The sequence below is a fragment of the Micropterus salmoides genome, unplaced genomic scaffold, assembly GCF_014851395.1.
Source record: "Micropterus salmoides isolate LMB-PRFRI ecotype aquatic unplaced genomic scaffold, ASM1485139v1 Ms_hic_scaffold_15, whole genome shotgun sequence".
Taxonomy (NCBI): Eukaryota; Metazoa; Chordata; class Actinopteri; order Centrarchiformes; family Centrarchidae; genus Micropterus; species Micropterus salmoides.
In genome coordinates, this window is record NW_024040596.1 from 7,371,046 (window position 1) to 7,391,497 (window position 20,452).

A 20,452-nucleotide genomic window follows, 5' to 3' on the forward strand; every position below is an offset into this window, starting at 1 on the left:
CCAGTCTTATGTCTATTGATTGACAGATTTGAAATTAATGCAAATGGGTAGTTGGGGAGTGTTGCACAATATAGCATCAATTTACTCTAACAAACTAGGCATCAGATTGAAAGATAGCCTGTAGTGATGCCGGTGTGACAAACACGCTAGAGTGTCAAATGCTAAGCACTACTGTTTGATCATAAATGGCAGTTCTTGCACTTGGAAATTTTGCTATACACTACAATTAATGATTTAATGCAAATCAATACTTCATGTTCTTAGCCAAGAGAGCGAGAGCCACACACACACACACAAATGTATATGTACAGTGTAGTAATACTGTAGTTGTACAAGATCAAAGGAAATATCTTTGACAAACTGACTAAAAAGGGCACGTGACCTGGCTATCATCATAAGGCATGCTATGATGAGGCATTGCAAGGACGCACGCATCTTAAGGAAGGAGAATTATTAAACCACTCAGGGGAGATAATATTCCTGGATGTCAACACTGTATAACAAAGCAAATTTCACAGTCAAGCTGTCATAACCATGTGCATGACAGCTGAAAACCTTGACATACGCCTTGCACTCTTTGCTCCATTAGGCAGTCGTGATGACCTGCTGTAGCCAATGCACTGCGTATTGAGCGCTGAGAGCATTGGGGGTCTCAATACCTCATTAAACATCGAGGAAATACGATCCTACCCTAGAGACATGAGGCTGGCAGCCCGTCCACACACACACTCTCAATCTGTGTCTGGCCTGGATGGCAAGGGACATACAAAAGATGCCTCCAGGCCATCTGTAATGCTGCTGTGCATGGTGAAAGACCACTAATTAGTTCATGTCTAATGCTTCGACTTTGTGTAGAGGGGAGCAAAACACCTGCCAGTTAATTATGAGGTGCCTCATCTGGGCAGAGAGCATTTTGCTAAATTGTCCAGCAGAGGAAATGATGCATTTCTCTGGAACTATGAATAAACGTTGGAAAAGGAAACCAAAGAAAGCCAATGACATGTCTTAAAATTTTCAATATCACAATATTTTTGTATTTAAAATGGTACAATTTCCTGACAATCCCCAGATATTAGATTATTGTGGCGTACATTATAACAAGCTTCCTGTCATGGTTGTGTGACCAGTAGATGCATGTCTATGATTTGTTGTTTTATTTTTTTCCAGATTAATTGCATAAATCTGCTGTCTGAATATAACCCCTACACGGTATACTGGTCTCTTGATGGAACTTAACCGTCAATTGGTCTAGTGACAACTTTAGAGCAAGGGGCCAGCTACAGTTCTCCCACTAGCTGATGTACACCCCCCCCCCAATGCACAAACACACCCCCCTAATAGTACTCAAAAGACACAAAAGCAGCGCCGCACATACACATGGTATTTCAGACTTCGTTGGAGATACAAAGACACACAGGGTGAGCCAAAAGCAACACGTTTTACAAAACTAATCCTGCTCGGGCACCTTTTCCTGGCTTTAATCAATAACTGTAAGCTACATTAATTTTTCATCTCATCCAAACAGACCAACCAGGATGCTTACACAATTCCCACAACACCAAGTTAGACAATGAAAGAACATACACAGAGTGTGCCGTGTGTTCTGAGAACAGAGGACCAGTGATTCTTTTATTTCTCTCTTTTTTTGGGGGGGGGGACAGCACGTGTTTGACATTATCAGCTGACATTTTGTCACTGTACATGGCTCTTTACAGTGGGACTGACTGTGTACTGTCAGAAAGTCACTGAAAACAGATTTGTGACATTCTGACATGGTGTTGTCCATGACGAGGTTACATAAAATTGATCTCCCAAGTGGATGCTGCTGATCGACACGTTAGTGTTCTTTACACTCTGAGTGTGGGTATGTGCTGGTTTTAAATGGGGTTTAAGGGTTGAGCAGTTATCTGTTGCTTGTTATTTGCTCTGTAAAATATCCCTGCAGTAACAGTAAGGTGAGAAATTTAATGAAGTCAGTAGCCCCCATTCACCAATACTAATCTAATGACATGACTTTCTTTTTACTCTTCAATATGTTCAGCAAAAGTGTCTCCAAAGCTTTGAAGATCGTTACATTGGGCTGGGAGATTATTATCTTAGCAAACATTCAGGTGACAAATTTTTGCAAGAAAGTTTAGCCAACTTCCATGAAACAGCATACAACATGATAACGGCTAATACAATGCTTATATACACACACATCATACTTACATATTCTTTCAGCTGATCACACAATGCTATTAGTTCAGGAAGGTGACCGTAGATCAAATACTGTCAAACCTTTTAATTATCATTAATTGTAAAAAAAAAAAAAAATTTGAACTTATGATGATACAGATTAGCCTTATTGCTTAGCCCTACATCAGAAAAAAAAAATGACTAGTCTTTTGGTCAATGTTGATGCACAGAGTTGCCCAAGTCAAAAGGGATTTATAGACAAGGGCCAACAACATCTTTAGGGACTATGGCATATCCAAACACCCTTGACTGAAGCAACCTGTTCTGAGCTGCTGACTTTATACCGTTGAAGTGTCTAATGAAAGACAAGAGGAAGATTCCAAGGACCCCCTGTTGTTTCCTTAATTAAAGCCCAACACTGATGTGGTAATACCACAGCGGTAATAATGCCCCTCAACCAGCTGTAGCTCAGCCACGCAAAAGAACAGGGTCATCAAAAACAAACGTTTTCTGGTTTGGAAACATCATGAGGAATTGGAAGTCACTTTTGGTTTTAAAATATTGACTGGACACTAAATTCCTATGCGTTTTCTTTCAAGGAATAGTCTATGTGGTAATGCCTTCTTGGTCCTTCAGTAGTTAAATGAATTTTCTCTCAGACATAGGCTTAGCAATAAGGCTAAAACTAACATTTAGCTCATATCAAATCTTTTTGCACACAAAAAAATCTAACCGGTGAACCAATTTTTGCTAAAACTTGTGTCATCTCAGTATCCCAGATATTCATGCATAGTTTTTGGTAAAAAAAAAGATTTGTGTTGTACCTAAAGCATGACAAATCATGCAAATCATGCATTCAAATCACCTGTAGTAATGCATGCTCGCTGCTCTGATTTGAATTCCAGTTAAGTCAAATACATTGAAATTACAACATTCAAATGAGTTTCCAAACCACAACTATCCAGATACTTCTAGGATAATGTACTTTAATGTATTCGAGGCAAGTCCAAATTTTGTATGTGCTCATATTCTTTGTATATACTTTGGATGATAAGTCCACAAAATGGGAAAACAAATGTTCAAGGAATATGAAGTTAGTTGAGTTTATAAAATATATCAACATTAACCTCCGCTCTGTGTGCTTAATACAGAGGCAACATTAGCTTAATTTTTCACAAACTGTGGAAGCAGGTAGACTCTAGCTTTGTTGTGTGCCTTCCAATTATCTTCAATAATGTCTTATGAGAGCTGTGTGTGTATTTAACTTAGCATAGAGGTAACATGAACTGCAATAACAGAGCAATTTTGTTTGCCTAAAATTGACAAGAATTGTGGATGCATTTGACAGGACTGAGGGTTTCACACGATGATCAATGCAAAGCCACAAAGCTTGGTCCAGATGGCCTAACTGGAGGATTAAGATCAATTTACGGAGCATGTTGAAACAATCTCCATTTGCATTTTAGGTCTTGTACAGGAGCTATTAAACAGGGCTAAATGTTCTTTAAAGAGTAATGGTAAGATGATTTTAACATGTTTAGAGGATGTACATGTCAGTCAATTGAAATAATTCGTTTTTGCTTATTTCTAACCAAGTCATCCATCACTATGCAGAAGTAGAACAGAGAGGAAAGTAGGCTTATTTCTAGGGGTTTTATTTTTTTAACACAATTATTTCTACACAACATTTTCTGGGTGTGTATTCTATTGCAGCTTCACAAAGCATGTGATGGAAGACACATTTCTGGTTTAGCGTGGCTCCTTCAACCTGTCTGACGGCCTAGACATTGTCTTGGTTTTTGAAGTTTCAGCCAGATCAGTTGTAACAGCTCAGAACAACACAAGAGAAGTCACTGAATATTGTGCAAATAAAAGAAAATGTCCCTGGAGCAGCAGGCAACAAGCATTACATCTGTCATTTCTGACTCAAGAGCTGAACGTTAGCTTTAAAAAGGACTATACCAGTGTTTTTGCATGTTTAGCTCATACAGTGATTTCCTAGTTTACATCCCCGCCTTTTTAAAAGGTAGTTTCAGTTCACCTCAGTATGGTATGAAAATGATCTTGCAAAGACTTTGACAAATGGTTGGCATTTTAGCCTTTAGCCTACGGTAACTATCCAAATTATCTTGTGGTAATGAAAGACCATTTTTGAACATGTTTGACCACTGCCAAACAGAAACATTTTATTTTTTTGAAATGCTCCAATATTAACCATCATTAAATGAACTTTCTCGTAATCTAGATGTTTGGTTCTTGCCTACTTTTATTTATGAGGCCAGTAAACTCTCTGGGTCCAAAATGATAATCCATAGAAAAACATCCAAACTATCAGAAGTGAATAATTGGTTGGGAACACATGGGGGAATTTTGGCATCAGTGTTTCCACAATATTGGTTCAAAAGACAGTCCAGCAAGTTTTTAACAAAAGGATTTTACAGAAAAAAAAACACAAAAAAAAAACGGTTTTCTTCCTCCATCGACTTCCAGTTCTCGTTTAAGGCATTTATCAGCAAGCTGGTCTGTGCAATGAGCTGTGTTGTTTACCAGCAAAGCCAGCACACGTGCCTGGTCATTTCTCTGTCCCAGCTTGAAGCAAACAAAAGAACATAGCAAGCACAGAACTTTTATTTTGAATGGGGAATCTGTTGTGGGCGACAGGTAAATCAAGACACCTCCAAAAAAAACTTGATGCATTTTAAAACAAGGCACTCAGTAGTCCCTACCAGTAGATGAAGAAAGAACAAAAGAAGAAAAGAGGGTAGAGACAGGCACTGGAAAACAAAGAGAAAGAAAACAGGTCAAAACAGCCTGAAACTGTTATGTCAATTCTGTGTAGCTGGCAGTAAAGTAAAGCCGAGGGACTTGCTTTGTCTGCAGGGAGCAGGTCTGTTCTGGGACAGGGGCACTCTCGCTCTTTCAGTCCGTCTGAGGGGTTTTGCTGCAGCCTAGAGACACAGCAGGCTAATTGACGAGTACTGGGCTTTGTTTTATCTTGGCAGCCTCACAGCAATGTTGACTTAATGTTGCCAATGGACAGATGGCATGCCACAGTGCTGAATGGCCAGCAGAAGTGACAGACTGACTCTCCATACAAGAGCTAGTGTCCCTCTGATCACCCCCCCCCCCCCCTCCCTCCCTCCCCACATGTCACTGGCTTCAAATTGATAATCCTTACAGAGTTTGCAATACACTGTATCTTCAACAGACAGATGACAGTTTCCACTCAAAAAAAAATTCTGACCAACAAAGCCTTCAACAACCCTCTTATGAAGTGCCAACCTAATTGAAAACCTCACTGTCAAACTCTAGTTCCCCCTGAGCCTTTAGCAGGACAGACAATTCACATAAACACAAGATGGTTTTGGAGAGGACCAGGGAGGTGGACTCACATGTGTGGACTAAGTTCATAGAAGTTCCTATTGCGATACTCCTCCACTTTGTCTGGCGTGTAGATGGGCAAGGACCTGTAGGGGTTCATGGAGATCACCACGCTGCCAATATATGTCTAGGGGGGAGAGAAGAAAAAGGAAACAGTGTGAATCCACATTGCATTTTGTCAGTTTCTAACAAGAGCACTGGTTTCAACTTTTCCTCTCCTCTGTCCATTTTGTTGTTAATTGTTAAGCATAGGTGGGAGTAATTTTGCCCGTCAGCTTTTCCCAGCTGTGTATTCCTAATACTTTGTCGAGGCATGCAATGCCTGAAGCGAAAGACACGTAAAAACAAGGAAATCTGGGGGGGTAGGCAGTAAACACAGACTGCAACGAGGTCAAGCTGTTGCCAGGCTGTTTATGTACTTTAAAGAGGTGGTATTATGCTCATTTTCAGGTTCCAAATCCTATTTAGGGGTTGTACCAGAACAGGTTTACATGGTTTAATTTTCAAAAAACACATATTTGTCGTCATACTGCACATTGCTGCAGCTCCTCTTTTCACCCTGTGTTGAAGGCTTTGTTTTAGCTATGGAGTGATACATCTTGTCTCTAAATGATCTTTTTGGGAGTTGCACATGCGCAGTTCCTAGTTAAGGACTACTAGCCAATCAGAAACAGAGAAAGGCGGGTCAGCGAAAAGACGGTAAACAGCTTCGATTCAGCTGTAGGCTAAATGTTGCCGACCAGCTTGGCAATATGACTGGAGCAAGAGTAGCGAGTTATTAATCTGTAACAAAAGAACCTTTCATCCATAAAGTTTGGAAGGGAGAGGAGAGGTGTGCTGCAGCCCACCGGTGTTTTTGAGGGCGTGTCGGACTAGTCGTTCGGCGAGCATTATGACATGTATTTACTTGTGACGTCACAAGAAAGGGAAGTAAAGGCCGGACTACAAACGAGCTGTTTTCAGGCAGTTCAGAGCATTGTTTTCTGTGGGAGTTGGGAACTCTATTTGGGGTGGACATTGGGCTTTTTCCCACTTTGCAAACCTGTTACATGCACAAAAAAAGATAAATAGCTCAATAAAAGGACAGGGAAAAAGCCAAAAACCATAATACTATCTCTTTAAGTATATTAGCGTCAGGCCTAGAGTTTAGCAACTGGTGTAAACAAAAACCTAAAACTCAAGATAAAATAAAATTAAAAACAAATTGCTGAAATAATCCATTTAGGTTAAGTGTTTCCCCATCAAAAACATTGTAACATTAGTCAATTACATAATATCTAATTAACTTGCAAGATCTGACACGTCAGTGGTGGTTGTTTAATCACATCGACAAACCTAAAAAGCACCATTTCTCTGGTTTCATATAAAAGAACACCTTTATGTAACATCCACACAGGTCCAGTTCAACAGATAACACTTGTCAGATATTTCTGAAAGCGAATGCAACCAGCCATCATCTTCATCCTCCTACGCTCAAAACAGAGCCCAGATAGCACTTTGAAACATCAACCTGAAACATTTTCTTTGCTTTCCATGGTAATGGCTGTTGCATAACCCACTCTGACAAGAGTGGAGCATGGCCTTCCCTGTGGCAACACCACAACCTCCTACAGCCTCCCATTCAATAGCCCACGAGAGGCAAAATGAGGCCTTTTCAAGTGCAGAGGACGGGTACAATAGGGAAAGAGTGTGTGCAATGTAAACAAAGCATCACATGTTAATGAGGGCTTTTCTTGACCAAAAGCAGAAAACACGTGTCAAAAAAACGTTATATTTTTCAGCCTCTGCTGATCATAAAAAAAACAAACACATAACATGCAGGGGACTTCATGAAGAAACTTCATACAGATCAAGTCATAATACTGGTGTCAAAAAGGCTCATTACTTCTACACCTTTTCACACCACATCCAAAACAAATGTATCGTATACAAACAAGACAAAAGGTTACTTTCATGCATTTTAAACTCTCGTATCAAATATGAAGCAATTAGTTTCAGATTTGAAAAAAATTAAACTTCCAATTATAACTGTGCTCCGGTTGCACTGATGGGGCCAAAATCCAGTCTGTATTTCTATTTCTTCTTGATTCCTGCTGTCTGCCCACTGAAAGTGTCATGCAGCTCTCTTCTTCTACAATCTTTTGACCTTTTCCACAGTACAAAAGGTTGGACAGGATTTTAGTCAAAACTCAAAGAGCAGCATGTCTATCAGCGGAGATCGATAATGTTACGTAGACCCAATTCATATTTTTCATGTAGTTGTAATCTTGTGCTGTATGTTTTCTTCCTTCTGCATTTCCACACCTGCTGTTCTGCTTGTTATAAAAATCCATCTGGTAAGTCACTAAAATTATAGCTGCGTGGATGATACATCACATGCCCAACAGCTACATAAATGAATTCATTTTTCTTTGCCACTAAGCTTTATATAACGCAATGTTAAAAAGCGTTCACTTCAGCAAATCTGCATGCAAGACAGCACACATATGAATTCAGTTCATTTAAAAAAAGAAAATGGCAGGTGTGAAAAGGCGTTAAGGGTCTAGGGTTATGGTTAATTAAAAGCGGTGGGGTTGAAGACTATGTACAAAACATATGTAGGTACCCTGATCTTTTCATCCGTCACGAAAAGCCTTTAAAATGACATATGTAGATGCTAGATACACTTCGAAGTACTAAGAATTCATTTGGGATAAAGATTGGAGACTGATCATCCTGCTACAATTTTGGTGTGAAGGAAAGGAGGGCATTACACCTAATCATGCAACTCACAGTAAGAAGCAGGGCAACAGTTAACAGGGTGATTTTCAGTCCCTTTGATTTTCCACAGTTATTGGATACATAATCCGCTGTCCCTCTGGAAAACAAAGCCATGTTTCTTCTGCTGTGAGCTGTCATATGATAGTTTGGGGTGGGGGTTGGGGCCATTTGTAAGGAATGATGCCACATGAGGGAAAAACACATTCACATGCACCACAGATTTATTGGATAAGTATAGGCTACAGCGCATGTCCTGGTCATCAATCTTGAGGTGCAGCTTATGCCACTAAAAAAGCTGCTATTATAGACTATGTGGATTTACCTTTCCATGAAGAGGCCATTTTAACTTTCATCTCATAGACAGTCAGTACCGAACTAAAAATGTAAGTCAGAAATATTAGGATTTGCACCAGTACAGTGAAAACTTTGAGGCCTGTAAAACATAAATACATTTTAAAAAGCGCAACTGTGCATGTTTAACTAGTTCCACAACATTTAGGTCAGCGCCACACAGGAAATAAAAAGCTCTGAGCTTATAGTTTAGGACAGAAAATTGAGGGCATCTGAAATGTGAAAACACTATTCCCATTCCTCAGCAGGATGTGGGCTGCATCTCGACAAAATATCTAGCGCACCACTAAGGCAATCACTGCTATATGAGGTGACATCATCCCTTGGGCCCTGAGCCCTTGGAGCCAACAGTAACCAGAGCACAGCTGTAATCATCTTGGCTGATGTCTAGAGTAGCCAACCTGCAGAGCAGAGGAAGAACCGTGGAGTGCCACAGCACAAAGCCCGCAACCAATTGTTTGATGCAGGGATGATAGCTCAAGAGCCTCCTTCTTCTAGAGACAGCCAGCCAGCCTGCCAGTCCCTCCTTGTCCCTGAGCTGTGGATTTCATGCCCCATTTAAAAAGGCATCATCTACATTCCTCGGTGATGTGATTTATTGATTGGCTGGTTACTGCGGTCTGTGTTTCTGTGCCACTTCTGTACCCAAGACTAAAACGAGTAAGGGAATGGAGGAACAATAGAGTTATGAAAAGTATCTGTGTGCTTCCTTAGGGAAGCCGTCTGTGTCAGTCTTTGGAGGTAGGGCCCGGCAAAAGAGTCTAATACAACACAATATTGTTAAACTGCTACTCGAATAGGGTTCAGTTATATTAATGCAATCGTTACTTGAATATAAAATGGTAGACTTACGTATATCTCATTGTGATCAAAGCGGTTCCTCAGGTTCTCGAGGAATGAGTCTTCTGAAAGGGGTTCTAGCAGGACCATGTCGCCAACCCCAATCATGTTGTCTAGAAGTGACGTCTTCACCTCCATTTTGGCTGTAGGTGTCCCCCCCTGCACAAACATACAGAAGGAAGACATCACACATACTGTAAATTAAACATACTATAAATACATTTTAAAATGTACCCTGGAGTTTTTGACCACTGCAAGCTACAAGTCTGTTTTGTTTATATTGTGCACGTACACATGAAGCACATGCAAGCACTCGTTACTTTCTCGCTATTATGCTGATGAACAGGAGGTGGCTGAAATGCGCTAACAAACAACACGCCAGAAAGTCTGTGGGAAAAAACAAAAAAAATTTTTTAAAAACTGCTAGCAAGCATTGGTTCAAAAGACCTCTCACTTTTACACCTAGTAGGCCATTATATTGGGTTTGTAGTCCATTATTGGCGAGCTCTCCAGCAATGTTTTGCTAAGAGGCATTCTCTGATCAGAAAATAAACAGTCCTAAACTTAGCCAATGCAAACAAACTCCGGGGTGGACATGTTTGTACAGCAGTGGTTTGACTCCAGGGGGAGGAGCGGGGCCTTTTGATTGGCTATTCAGTCTTGTTCTCCTGTGGCACGTGAGAATGTCCCGTAGGCGATTGCATAACTAAGGAACTTTGCCCTTGACCTCTGGTTGTCTGCGCAGCTGGAATCTGCTCCTGTTTCGTGGCTTCTTTCGCATCAAAGAAATAGCCCCCAAAACAGTAAACTGCTTCATAGCTTCTTTTCTTTCTTTCACCCCACTTGCTTGTTGCAGCAATATAATATTTGTGGCCGGTAAAGGATCTGGGCCGGAGTGCCCTCTGACAAAGACACTGCTGGGGGTGGCAGTTTTCAGTCCAGTGTTGCCTCCCATCTCCTTTGGGACAGTAATCCCAATGCTATAGGGCTCGAGATAAAAGAGGGGCCTAGGATACATTCAGGAACTTGATACAGGGATTTGCTGTACTAAAAACCCAATGTCTGCAGTTGTGACAGACAGATGAGGCCCTGTAGTCATCTATTGTTCACTGCTCTCTTAGTACAGATGTCTTTTTTTGCATAACAGAGACAGACACTGGCTGGTGCAGAATAAATTAATGGCAAAGCTGCATATTTATAATGTACTCTGATGTTTAAGATCTTTAAAATACAGCAGAGATGTGAGTGAAATTAGAAGAAGCCCCCAAAATGACTATAGCTTGTATCTGTTACTCCCTCCCTGGAGGAAAAAAAAAACAACACAATTTCTGCTTAGATTAATATCACACAAATATCAGACACAGTGTAGACACAGACGTGGCAAATTCATGTTTGGGGATTAAACAACTGGATTAGAGGGTAAAACAGTATGTGATCTGAAACAATTGGTGGACAGCCAAAACAGAACAACTCAAAGCTCCCAACATTTCAGCACAAAACCCTCACTTTGTCTGCAAAGCATAAACCTATCAACAAAATCAACTTTTTGTAGAAACTCTGGAGCAGCGTGGCATTCCCAGAAAAAAAAAATAAAAAGGATCCCCTGTGTAGACTTACACTTCACTTGTTCCCCAGCTTCTGTTCGCCTGCAGGGCACAATGTTATTGGCCCATAAAGAAGTTGCCTGGCTCTTGGTAGGAGGCAAGATTCAAGCTCCAAAAGGACTCACTCCTATACCCGGCATGAAAACAAGAAGGGGAACGGTGGGGGAGAATGCTGAAAAATGATTGATGTTCTTTGGCAATTAAGATGTTTTTTAAAAAAGGGCTGCCTTGCTGCAAACACACCAACAGTTCCATCTTGACCCAGAGTAATGTGCAAAGCAGGTCTGTTGTCAACTCACAGTCCAGTGAGGTCTATTCCTTTGTGCCCGCTGACTAGCGCAATGTGTCGGTCTGATGGCATTGTGCCAAAACATTCCCAGTGACGGCTCACGTATTGATTTGGCTGCCTGCAATGCAGTTTTAAATCAAGTTATTTCCTTACAAAAAACACAGCTGCTGATTCCCTGGAGGGATGAAACAACAGTCACCTGCTCAGAGAGCTCACACCGTATGTTATCTTTCTGTAGGGTTTCACGTTGTTGCTGCTGTTTTACTACAGCATCCCCAGGTGTGTTTGTTACTCTCAAAAGTGCCGGGTATTACATTACTTTAAATAGATAGACTAAATATTGGCCGAGTAGTACAATATCAAGTAGTTAACTACTTAGCTCCTGACAACCTACTGCCTATGCGGACAAAGAGATATCTGCTACACTGGAAGTGCTGCGTCTAGTCTCTGAATGAAGTTTAAAAAGGACATAGCCTAATCTTTCTCAGTGAAAACAGATGCTGAAGCCTCTGGGCAACCTGGGGGAGAACTGTGTGTCCATGCTGCCCGAGTGCCTGTGCCAGTCTGACCAACAACATATTGTATTTGTCTGCAGCCTGGGCGCCCTCAGCTCCTCTGCTGATAACCCACTACCCCAGATTCAGAGCTGGCTTCTAGGCAGCCAGTGACACAATCCCATTAATAAGAGTTGCTGCCTGCTGCTAACTGTTGTACTGGAGGATCCAAAGGGGGCGGGGGGGCGGGGGCTGACAGCCTTGATTAAACTCAGGGGATTATCCTCACTGCTGAGTGGTAGAGAGATGAGATAAATGTTGGTAAATGCCTGTGATGGTAAAAACACAGATTTATTGCAAAGTGTACACATGAAGGACAAAAAAAACCTCCCACTGTTATGTTTTAAAGAAAATCACTTTATCAATCTAAATCAAAACGACCCAGTATGAACCAGGGCTCCTACAAAAATGTCCAGGTAGATTTGACATCTAGAGATTTTACATTCTGCCTATTTATGCTATTATGTTGCCAAATAATTGCCAGAGGATTGTATCTTGGTACTGTAGCTCACACAGATCGATCTGTGGCTGTTCAGTCCACACACCTACGCAGAAAGTTAGAAGGCGTTCCACTGTCAAACACATCTGCCCAAAGAGGAAATAAACTAACCGGTGCTACCTTTACTTGTATTATTTTCCCTTTAAATATTTAATAAATTATATTATTGTATATTTCTTGTGTCTAATAAAATAAGAACAGAAAATTACTTTACTCCATTTTCACTTCAGCTGTGAAGCCTTGTTTCTTCATGGTGTCCATTTAAACAATAATTATTGCAGTCACAGAAGGTCTGGTTTCCGTACGCAGAAAAGTCTGTTTACTTTTCTGACTGCAGAACTCAAATGTTCAGACAAGCTTAGTGTTTGGTTATTTGCATTGCTATGTAAAATATTCAATTCAAAAGATATTGCCACTTCGTTCTCTCGCAATCTTTCTCAAACTAATTTGGTCGTGGATGTCTGGAATTGGTACAGTTATATTGCTGCATTCCATTCAGTGTTGGAGGTCTGCATTTTACAGCTGAAATTTCCAACTTCCGACCTCGAAGTGTTCGCCAAACATAAACAAAAAACTGGAACAAACTGAAGTTTCTTGTGTACACAGAACTGAACTCTCAGCAGTGACATTGGTGCTGCAGCCCACATGGAAGAGCATTTTGTAAATGGTAAACCATTAACTAAAAGGCCGTTTAAAGTATATTTTCCTGTATTAAATTAAAATTATTTAAAATTATACAATCAAATAGTAAAACCTGTTCTGCATGCAAATTGATGTCAAATGTGTCACCAGTGTTAGGCAGCAGCTGATTACGGTATACATACTGTATCTGAAAATCTTCTGTGTGCGCAAGTTATGTAGCTAAAGGGGAACACACTTAACGAGTAACATACGTCACTCCTTTTTTTTTTTTTATTAAAACAGCTATCTTTTTAATTAACACCTAGGGCACTGCTGAGAGTTCATTTGTGTGTACACCACCAACATCAGTTTGTTACCGTCAGCCATGTTTTTTGTTGATGTTTTGTGTCGGAAGTTGGAAATTTTATCTGGAAAATTATGACCTCTAACTTTGACTGGAACGCAGCATGAGGCACTTGGGGCAGAGCTGTGGGGCTGTGACCTGCAGGTGTAGATGCAGATCTGTGTAGGAGTGTGCGTTCCTTCGCTCGCCACACTTCTTGCCTTGCTTTTGATGACATCAGGCTCGTTCTGGCCCGCTCTCTCTCAGACAGTGGTAAACACTTTGGCTGCACTGACTGCCTGCTCAAAATGTCAAAAAACACACTGCTTGTATTATTATTTCCCCCCCCCCCCTCGATACTCAAAAACAGAATAGGGGCAACAATAATCTGGAAACACATATGCTCCCATACTTACCCGGACTCTCAAATGACTAAAATCTAATTCCATACTTGTCCATACCGCGTGGGAACCCTGATAAACCTTTGGCTGGTTTATCAATCTCTCTGTTGCAAACTGCATTAGAGAGATTGATTAAATCACTTTGATCCATGTTTAAGAGGAAAGCATCACGTGTGCCCACATGGTTTAGCTGCCAGTAATCTCAAATCTAAATCTAATGAATCAGTGATGTAGCAAAACTTAAGGTCAAATGCCCTCGTCTGGATGTAACTGAGTGCGCTCTCCAAAATCTGCCCGGCACAGTGCCTGTGCATGGCAGTGGTTTACACATACCATACGCTTACCAAAAGCATCAAAAACATTGCTTTCTGTTAAAAAAAACAAAAAAACAACATCATCTTTCAAATAGCTGGATATGAATGGAGACTTTTCTGAACTGTCCTTGTAACACTGATGTGTAGGCTACATGTAACGGCAAAATGGAAAGTGTTTCATAGGACCTCTAATAATTACTTTTGCTGGGACTTCCTATCTGCCTTTACTTATCATCATCTAGAGCCCACTTTGAATGTCAGGAGAAGGGCATTGTTTTGATCCTGCATAACATACAGTAAAAGCCACAGAATTTAATTTTAAAATTGGAGTTGGATCTATAATTCCCACAGATTAAAGTGCTGTATTCATAAGAGCCAAGTTGCTCAACAGTATGATAAACACGCGTGAGAGATTTTGTCATCAAAAGTCTGATAGTGATGGGTGGGCTGGAGCTGGGATTTCCATGCACGTAACCAACAGTATTATGAGACATGTTTTACTTCCTGCCACTGACGCTGACCTAGATTTCCCAACCAGGTCAAGATACAAGGAAAACATCGAGAAACACCATTAAATGTGCATACATTATTTACAGGCCCTAGACTATGACCACGTGTTCTTTTCTGTCCTTTAGTCACTTGACCAAAAGTCAAGAGCTGCGTAGATGGGCAGTGAAAATACAAAACGTGGAGTCAGTAAGCCAGATGCTCCTCATTAGGATGCGCACACGTACAGGATTAAAAATAAAAGCAGCTCAGAGTGACTATCAGTTTTGAAATGGCCAATATTTTCATCATGATCAACAAAGCAAGCTTGCAGTCTATGACACGTAATCTGTGAGTAAGCAAATGGGTCGGAGCTACACGGAGAGATGACTAGCGCCGTTCTACCTTGCAGCGTTTGTTTGAGAACACAGTGGCGTGTGTACATGTGCAAAGAAATGATAATAAAATCTATTATGCAGCGTAATAGTGTGTAAATTCCCAGCAGATCAAGATGGCCTTGTTGCGGGGCAGGAGAGTCACAACATCACAGGCTGCTGGCAATGATGGAGATTAAAACCCTCCCTAATGGAGCAGCAGTAGGGCATGGGGCTGTGCCAGAGAGGCCAGGACAGAGGCTTAGAGGGGCAGAGAATGAGCTGCTGCCTGAGAAAGTGACCTCAAATCCAGAGCCCTCAACAATGCTCCAGGTGCACATCTGTGCAAGAGTATGTGCGCAAAAGCTGGCATGCGAACAAACTGGCAGTTGCTCTACTCGCAGGCAAAAAGACTGAACAAACTTACAACAATAACTTGCAGTTAATGACTTCTATTTGATGATTTCTGTCTGTCAAAAGTGCACACATTTGCGTGGGGTTTTCATGCCACACAACCATCCGGACTGGTTAAACATAAACCTGTAACCCAAACAAACACCGCTTTATTTACAATACATCTCAAACTGCAGGGAGACATACTGGTATATTTGCAAAACACGAGCCTACAGCTGGCAAAATGACGGTCAAACAACCATCCCATGATTAATCCACTGGACATACAAAACCCTGATTGAAGAGAGACCCAATAGCTGATGGGAATAACTGTCTGATGTGTTAGATTTAAAAGGCCCAGAAAACATATTTTCTTAATCAGCTTCTGACTATGAGCAACGGGGTACTACATGATCACAAAATAATCTGCCAAAGTCGGAACAGTTCTGGTAATGTCACGAGATTTCCACATTTGGGGATTTTTGTCTGTGCTTCTCACTGATTTGAGGTGGACAGGGCTCAGCTGGAAAATGGTGACGCACCGATCAGATTTTAGTAACATTTAAATCAAAAAGTGGTGGTCCAAGGCTAACCCTTTTTCACAGCAGACATTTTGACTTGCGATAGCCTGATCACATCCTGTCTCAAATGTCTGAAAACCGTTTCTCTTTTGTTAACAGTTTATACTCTCACAGGAGGTTATATGATCATCAAGTGGATCGTGCAAAACAGCTACTGACCGTCAAATCTGCGTGTCAAAGTTTTCCCAAGAGGAGCCTGATGTGAAAAATGTGCAGATTTAACGAATATACTAATTGCGGCTGAATGTGTCACAAAAAATAAAATAATAATTTAAGTGCTGGTGTGACCGGGCCTTAACGGCAGGTCTTAACGATTTGCAAAGTATTTATTGTGACAGATACTGCAACATGCATCACATTTTTAGTAGAAATGGTAATTTTTGCATTTCATTTTTCACTGAAAAAAAATAAATCCAAAAAATGATCAATGTTATTTTTGCTGTGGTCTGTACCAACCAAGCATGTTGCCTTGCGTCTGGAGAATATGATTTGTAGGCCGGGGGCATCTCTGTAGCGCCACATTGCTTCATTTATAATGGTATCGTTGACACATTTTACCTTCATCAAAAAATTGCACCTCCAGCATTCCTGCTTTCTGTTTCCAGGCTACTATCAATCAAATCTGATCAACCCACACCCATACACTAAAACTATTTAAATAATGTGTGACTATCGTGAGTTTTACTGGTAACTTTTAGAGCATTTATTTTCACAAATGAAGCAGAATAATATTTGTCAATTCCCCCCCTCTTCTCCTTAAGTGTGCCAAGACGTCCCTTATACATACTTATCTCCTGTAGTAGAAGTAACACACTGTAAAAATGTGATTTATACGTGAGGGATAGACCAAGTGAAAACTATGGGCCTTTACCACTGATTTCAACTTGCATCATGCAACTTTTCACACTTGCAGCTCCAAATGGCAATGTAAGGGAATCATGTAAAATGACATTAGCTTAAGGACAGGAAGCATGCTCATATATGCACACAGTCCACTTGGAATGTTATAAAAGGGACAGATAGGGTGGATTTTTACATAAAAATCCTCCGGGTGGACCTATTATTTTCTACGGTCAATGTGGTCAACACTCCTCTTTTCCTTCCTCAGGGTCCAAGCTGTTGGTCTTCACCAGTAACAATAGCTCTGAAGTGCCTCAGCCACTTATCAGCTATCAAATAAACGCACACAGGAGAACACTGCAAGGTTACAATTTTTCACTGTATTATAGTACATGAACGCACTCAAACGTTACCCAGACTGCTTTGCATTCGCAGCTTCAGCGTCGTCTGCACAACAGGCAGTCCAACGCTTGGTCTGGCATGGTTTAACTTAAGTGAATGGAGAAAGCGGCTGTACTAGATTTAACAAAGCAACAGTGAGACGAATCAAAACGTACAGCCTTATTACTCTCGCTCCACAGGGAGACAAAGGAAGTAGAGTTTAAGCAGTTAAGTTGAACGTGGAAAATGTTCTGAGTCAGACAGCACAGGAGGGTAGTTCTTTGTTAGGATAGTGAACTTGAGGACACTGTGGGATTTTTACCCTTTCAACTCCAAAGTAACATAAATCAGGAAACAAGGGGTAAAAAAATGTTTCAGAAAGTTGATAAGAAATGGAAATGCAACTACACATCATTCAGAAGACTTTTTATGCTTCTTGGCTGCCCTATGAGAGAGAGTCTCTAGCCGTCTGTCTATGTTGATGCAGGGCTAACACAAGATGCACGCCTCACTACACTAAGCTGCACGGGCAGACATGTGCAAACACTATTCATCACCATGGCACTGGCTGGGGGACTTTGGTCCTCTACGCGCACCACATTAGACCACAGCATCCCACCCGACAGTGTTCATGAAGAGGCTTTTGGCACATAAGAAAAAAAGGCACTGATGCAACTTAAAGTAAGCCCGCCAACAAGCTCACACTGAGGAGAGCTACTAGAGCGGTCGACAGTCCCACACACGGTCGTCATCCAAGTCTGAGCTAAACGGTTGTTACTTTTTCCAGGAGTCTCTCAGTAACTCCGAAAGGCTTAGCTCACACTACCTTTCACACAGTCATCTTACATCACTGTTTGTTTGATCAGTGCGGGCAATAAAGTTCCCATCTGGTTTCCCCACTGAGAATCTGGCCATCAGAGGCGGGACATATTTGTGGAAAACCACAAAGAGAAAGACACAATCCATTTTTTTTTAAAATAGGAAAGTTCACATCTGATCCTGATGTGATCCTCTCGGGATTTCAAGTTCACAAATGGAATTAGAAGTTGGGAAAAACTACAGGATTCAAAACAGAGCCAAGCATAGACGCACTCTGGCATCAAAAGACACCCGTGCGACAAACTAGAACATATCAAGCATAACATTTTGGAACATTTCCACTGAAGTCATGTTTTGAATCAGTTAGGGCCCCACAACTCAGACGCATGAATATTTTTATACAGTAAACTAAGATGCACATAGTTTGGACTAAACATGACAGAGAGAGAGAGAGAGAGAAATCTCAGTCCAAGTCGAGATAAAAACTCAGGCTGTTTAGTGCAATCAGCAGCTTCTGCACGCCTTGACTCCAGTTACAAAAACATATGCACTTGAATCACTTTAACACATTTCTAAAGGGCATGCACGTATAGATTTAAAGCTTCAGTGGCAATCCATGGTGATGTTACAGCAGCAGTTCAGCTAACTGCATACATTATTACTTTAGAGTGACTTTATCCTCCATCTACTATAGATTTCCTTCCCATAAAAAAAAAAAAAAAAAAAAAAAAAAGGAGGTATTCCACTCCTTGTTTGATTTCACAAGTTTCAAGCTAGATCTGGCAGGGGATGGCAGCAGAGAGAAAGCAGGTCAAATTCTTGACAAGAAGGAACTTTGGGATGTTCCTCAAAGAGGTGAATAGTTTTATTCATGCAGTCCATGCTGAGCAGTAATTTATTCCAGTCAGCCAAAAACCAGGGGCGTCCTGGAGGGTAAACCCACCTTCAGTCAGTTTATCCACTTTTAAAGCAGACATCTTTTTCCCCTCCCTCAAATGCAGCAACAGATAACAGTGTACATAATGTAAGGATATATAGCCTACTTATAATGAAATATGATGACAGTGGTTGTTTCACTTTGAAGGATCCCAAAGTTGAAATCAGACTTCATTCCCCCCCAAGCATAACTGACTAAAAACGCCCATTTCACAGCCAGCGTTACATTCATACGGCGCTGAACAAGCCACACTTTGATAATAATGTCATCTCAAAATAAAGTTGACACTTTTGCTAAGTTAGTGTCCTCTGGGCCGGGGTCTGCAGTGGTTTGGACTCTCTCGGGGTGTACAAAGAAGCAGCAGATGTAGGCAATTAGCGACCACACTTTTCGTGAACGTTGCTCAACGAGCCTCGGTTTGGATTAAGAAAGGAGACGAAACAGCGAAACTAAACTCGGACACGCTCAGCCCGAGCAGATTTATCCTTATGACATTACAATTCGCTCACAAAGAAAAATAAAGATAAACAAAAAAGAAAAAGCCCAACCCCCCTCCTGCACGAAGTGAGGAGGAATGAATGAGTTGGGGAGCAGACGATCTACAGACTGTATGCACAGACACACACACACACACAAAAAAAGTTAACTTTTGAGGAAAAGTTGCAACCGTGTAACAAATGAGTCAAACGAGAGGACCTGGTCTCGCACTGTCAGCACCTAGCTAAAGCAAATGAAGATGTCAAACTTGCCTCTTTATCTCCGCAAGAGCTGTTCCTTCTCGTCCTAAATCCACTCTACGGACAAAATTAGGATCCGAGAGGTGGTTCTCCGAAGTCTGGAGTGACTCCTGAAGCCCTTCCCCGCTGCCTTCACTTTAACTCGTGTCTGCCGCGCTGGATGAGGCTGAACGTGGCTCTCATCCGGATCTCGTGGACTTTGAATGGAGCTCTGGATGGACTTGGAGAGTGCAGGGTCCGCCGGGCGTAGGGAGTGGCTGGAGCGGCGTCTCTAGGCTAGTCCAGCGTCCCCTAATCACCTCCAGAGCGAAGAGGCGGCGGGGGAGGTGGGGTTGTGATGCCTTCTCGTTCCGGCGGAAATATGGCGAAGTGATTTAGTTGTCCACCTGAAGCGCTCGCCACGCATTTCACTGTCATTATGTGGAAATACAATGCTTCCCACGACCAGCTCACCAACAGTTTACCAAACACCAGCTATTTGTGATTTTACACTTCACCAATTTAATTAAACATTTTAAATTATATGCCTAAAAAGGCCTAACTTACATGGTGAAAGTGGGATTGATGAATTGACTGATAACTTACGGGAAAATCCTGTAGGTTGTTTTGAAACATGTTTTGTAGCGTATCTAAATAGCCTAATGGGAATTATTAGACTCAAATGTCAATCCTTTAAAAAAAAAGTGGGGGGAATGATTTGATCAAACGTGTTTTGAGAAGTTGCAGTAATCAGAGCCAAGATTTACGAGGTGAATGGTAACGCAGCATT

General features: G+C 41.3%; 1 protein-coding gene across 8 annotated transcripts in view; it reads right to left on the reverse strand.

The window, feature by feature from the left end:
* myo1b (myosin IB) overlaps positions 1 to 19,984 on the reverse strand; it is a 62,537-nt gene extending 42,553 nt beyond the window's left edge. For 3 of the 8 annotated variants that reach the window (XM_038720167.1, XM_038720168.1, XM_038720166.1), the window contains exons 1-3: positions 19,696 to 19,983; positions 9,523 to 9,669; positions 5,571 to 5,686 (exon numbers count right to left, since the gene is read on the reverse strand). In XM_038720167.1, coding sequence (XP_038576095.1) covers positions 5,571 to 5,686; positions 9,523 to 9,648 — 242 coding nt within the window. In that variant the 5' untranslated portion in view covers positions 9,649 to 9,669; positions 19,696 to 19,983. Of the gene's footprint in view, positions 1 to 5,570; positions 5,687 to 9,522; positions 9,670 to 11,127; positions 11,418 to 13,579; positions 13,602 to 19,695 lie in introns of those variants that run through there. The other 5 variants (XM_038720165.1, XM_038720161.1, XM_038720163.1 and 2 more) reach the window with 4 other exon arrangements.
* Between the last annotated feature and the right edge of the window lie 468 nt (positions 19,985 to 20,452).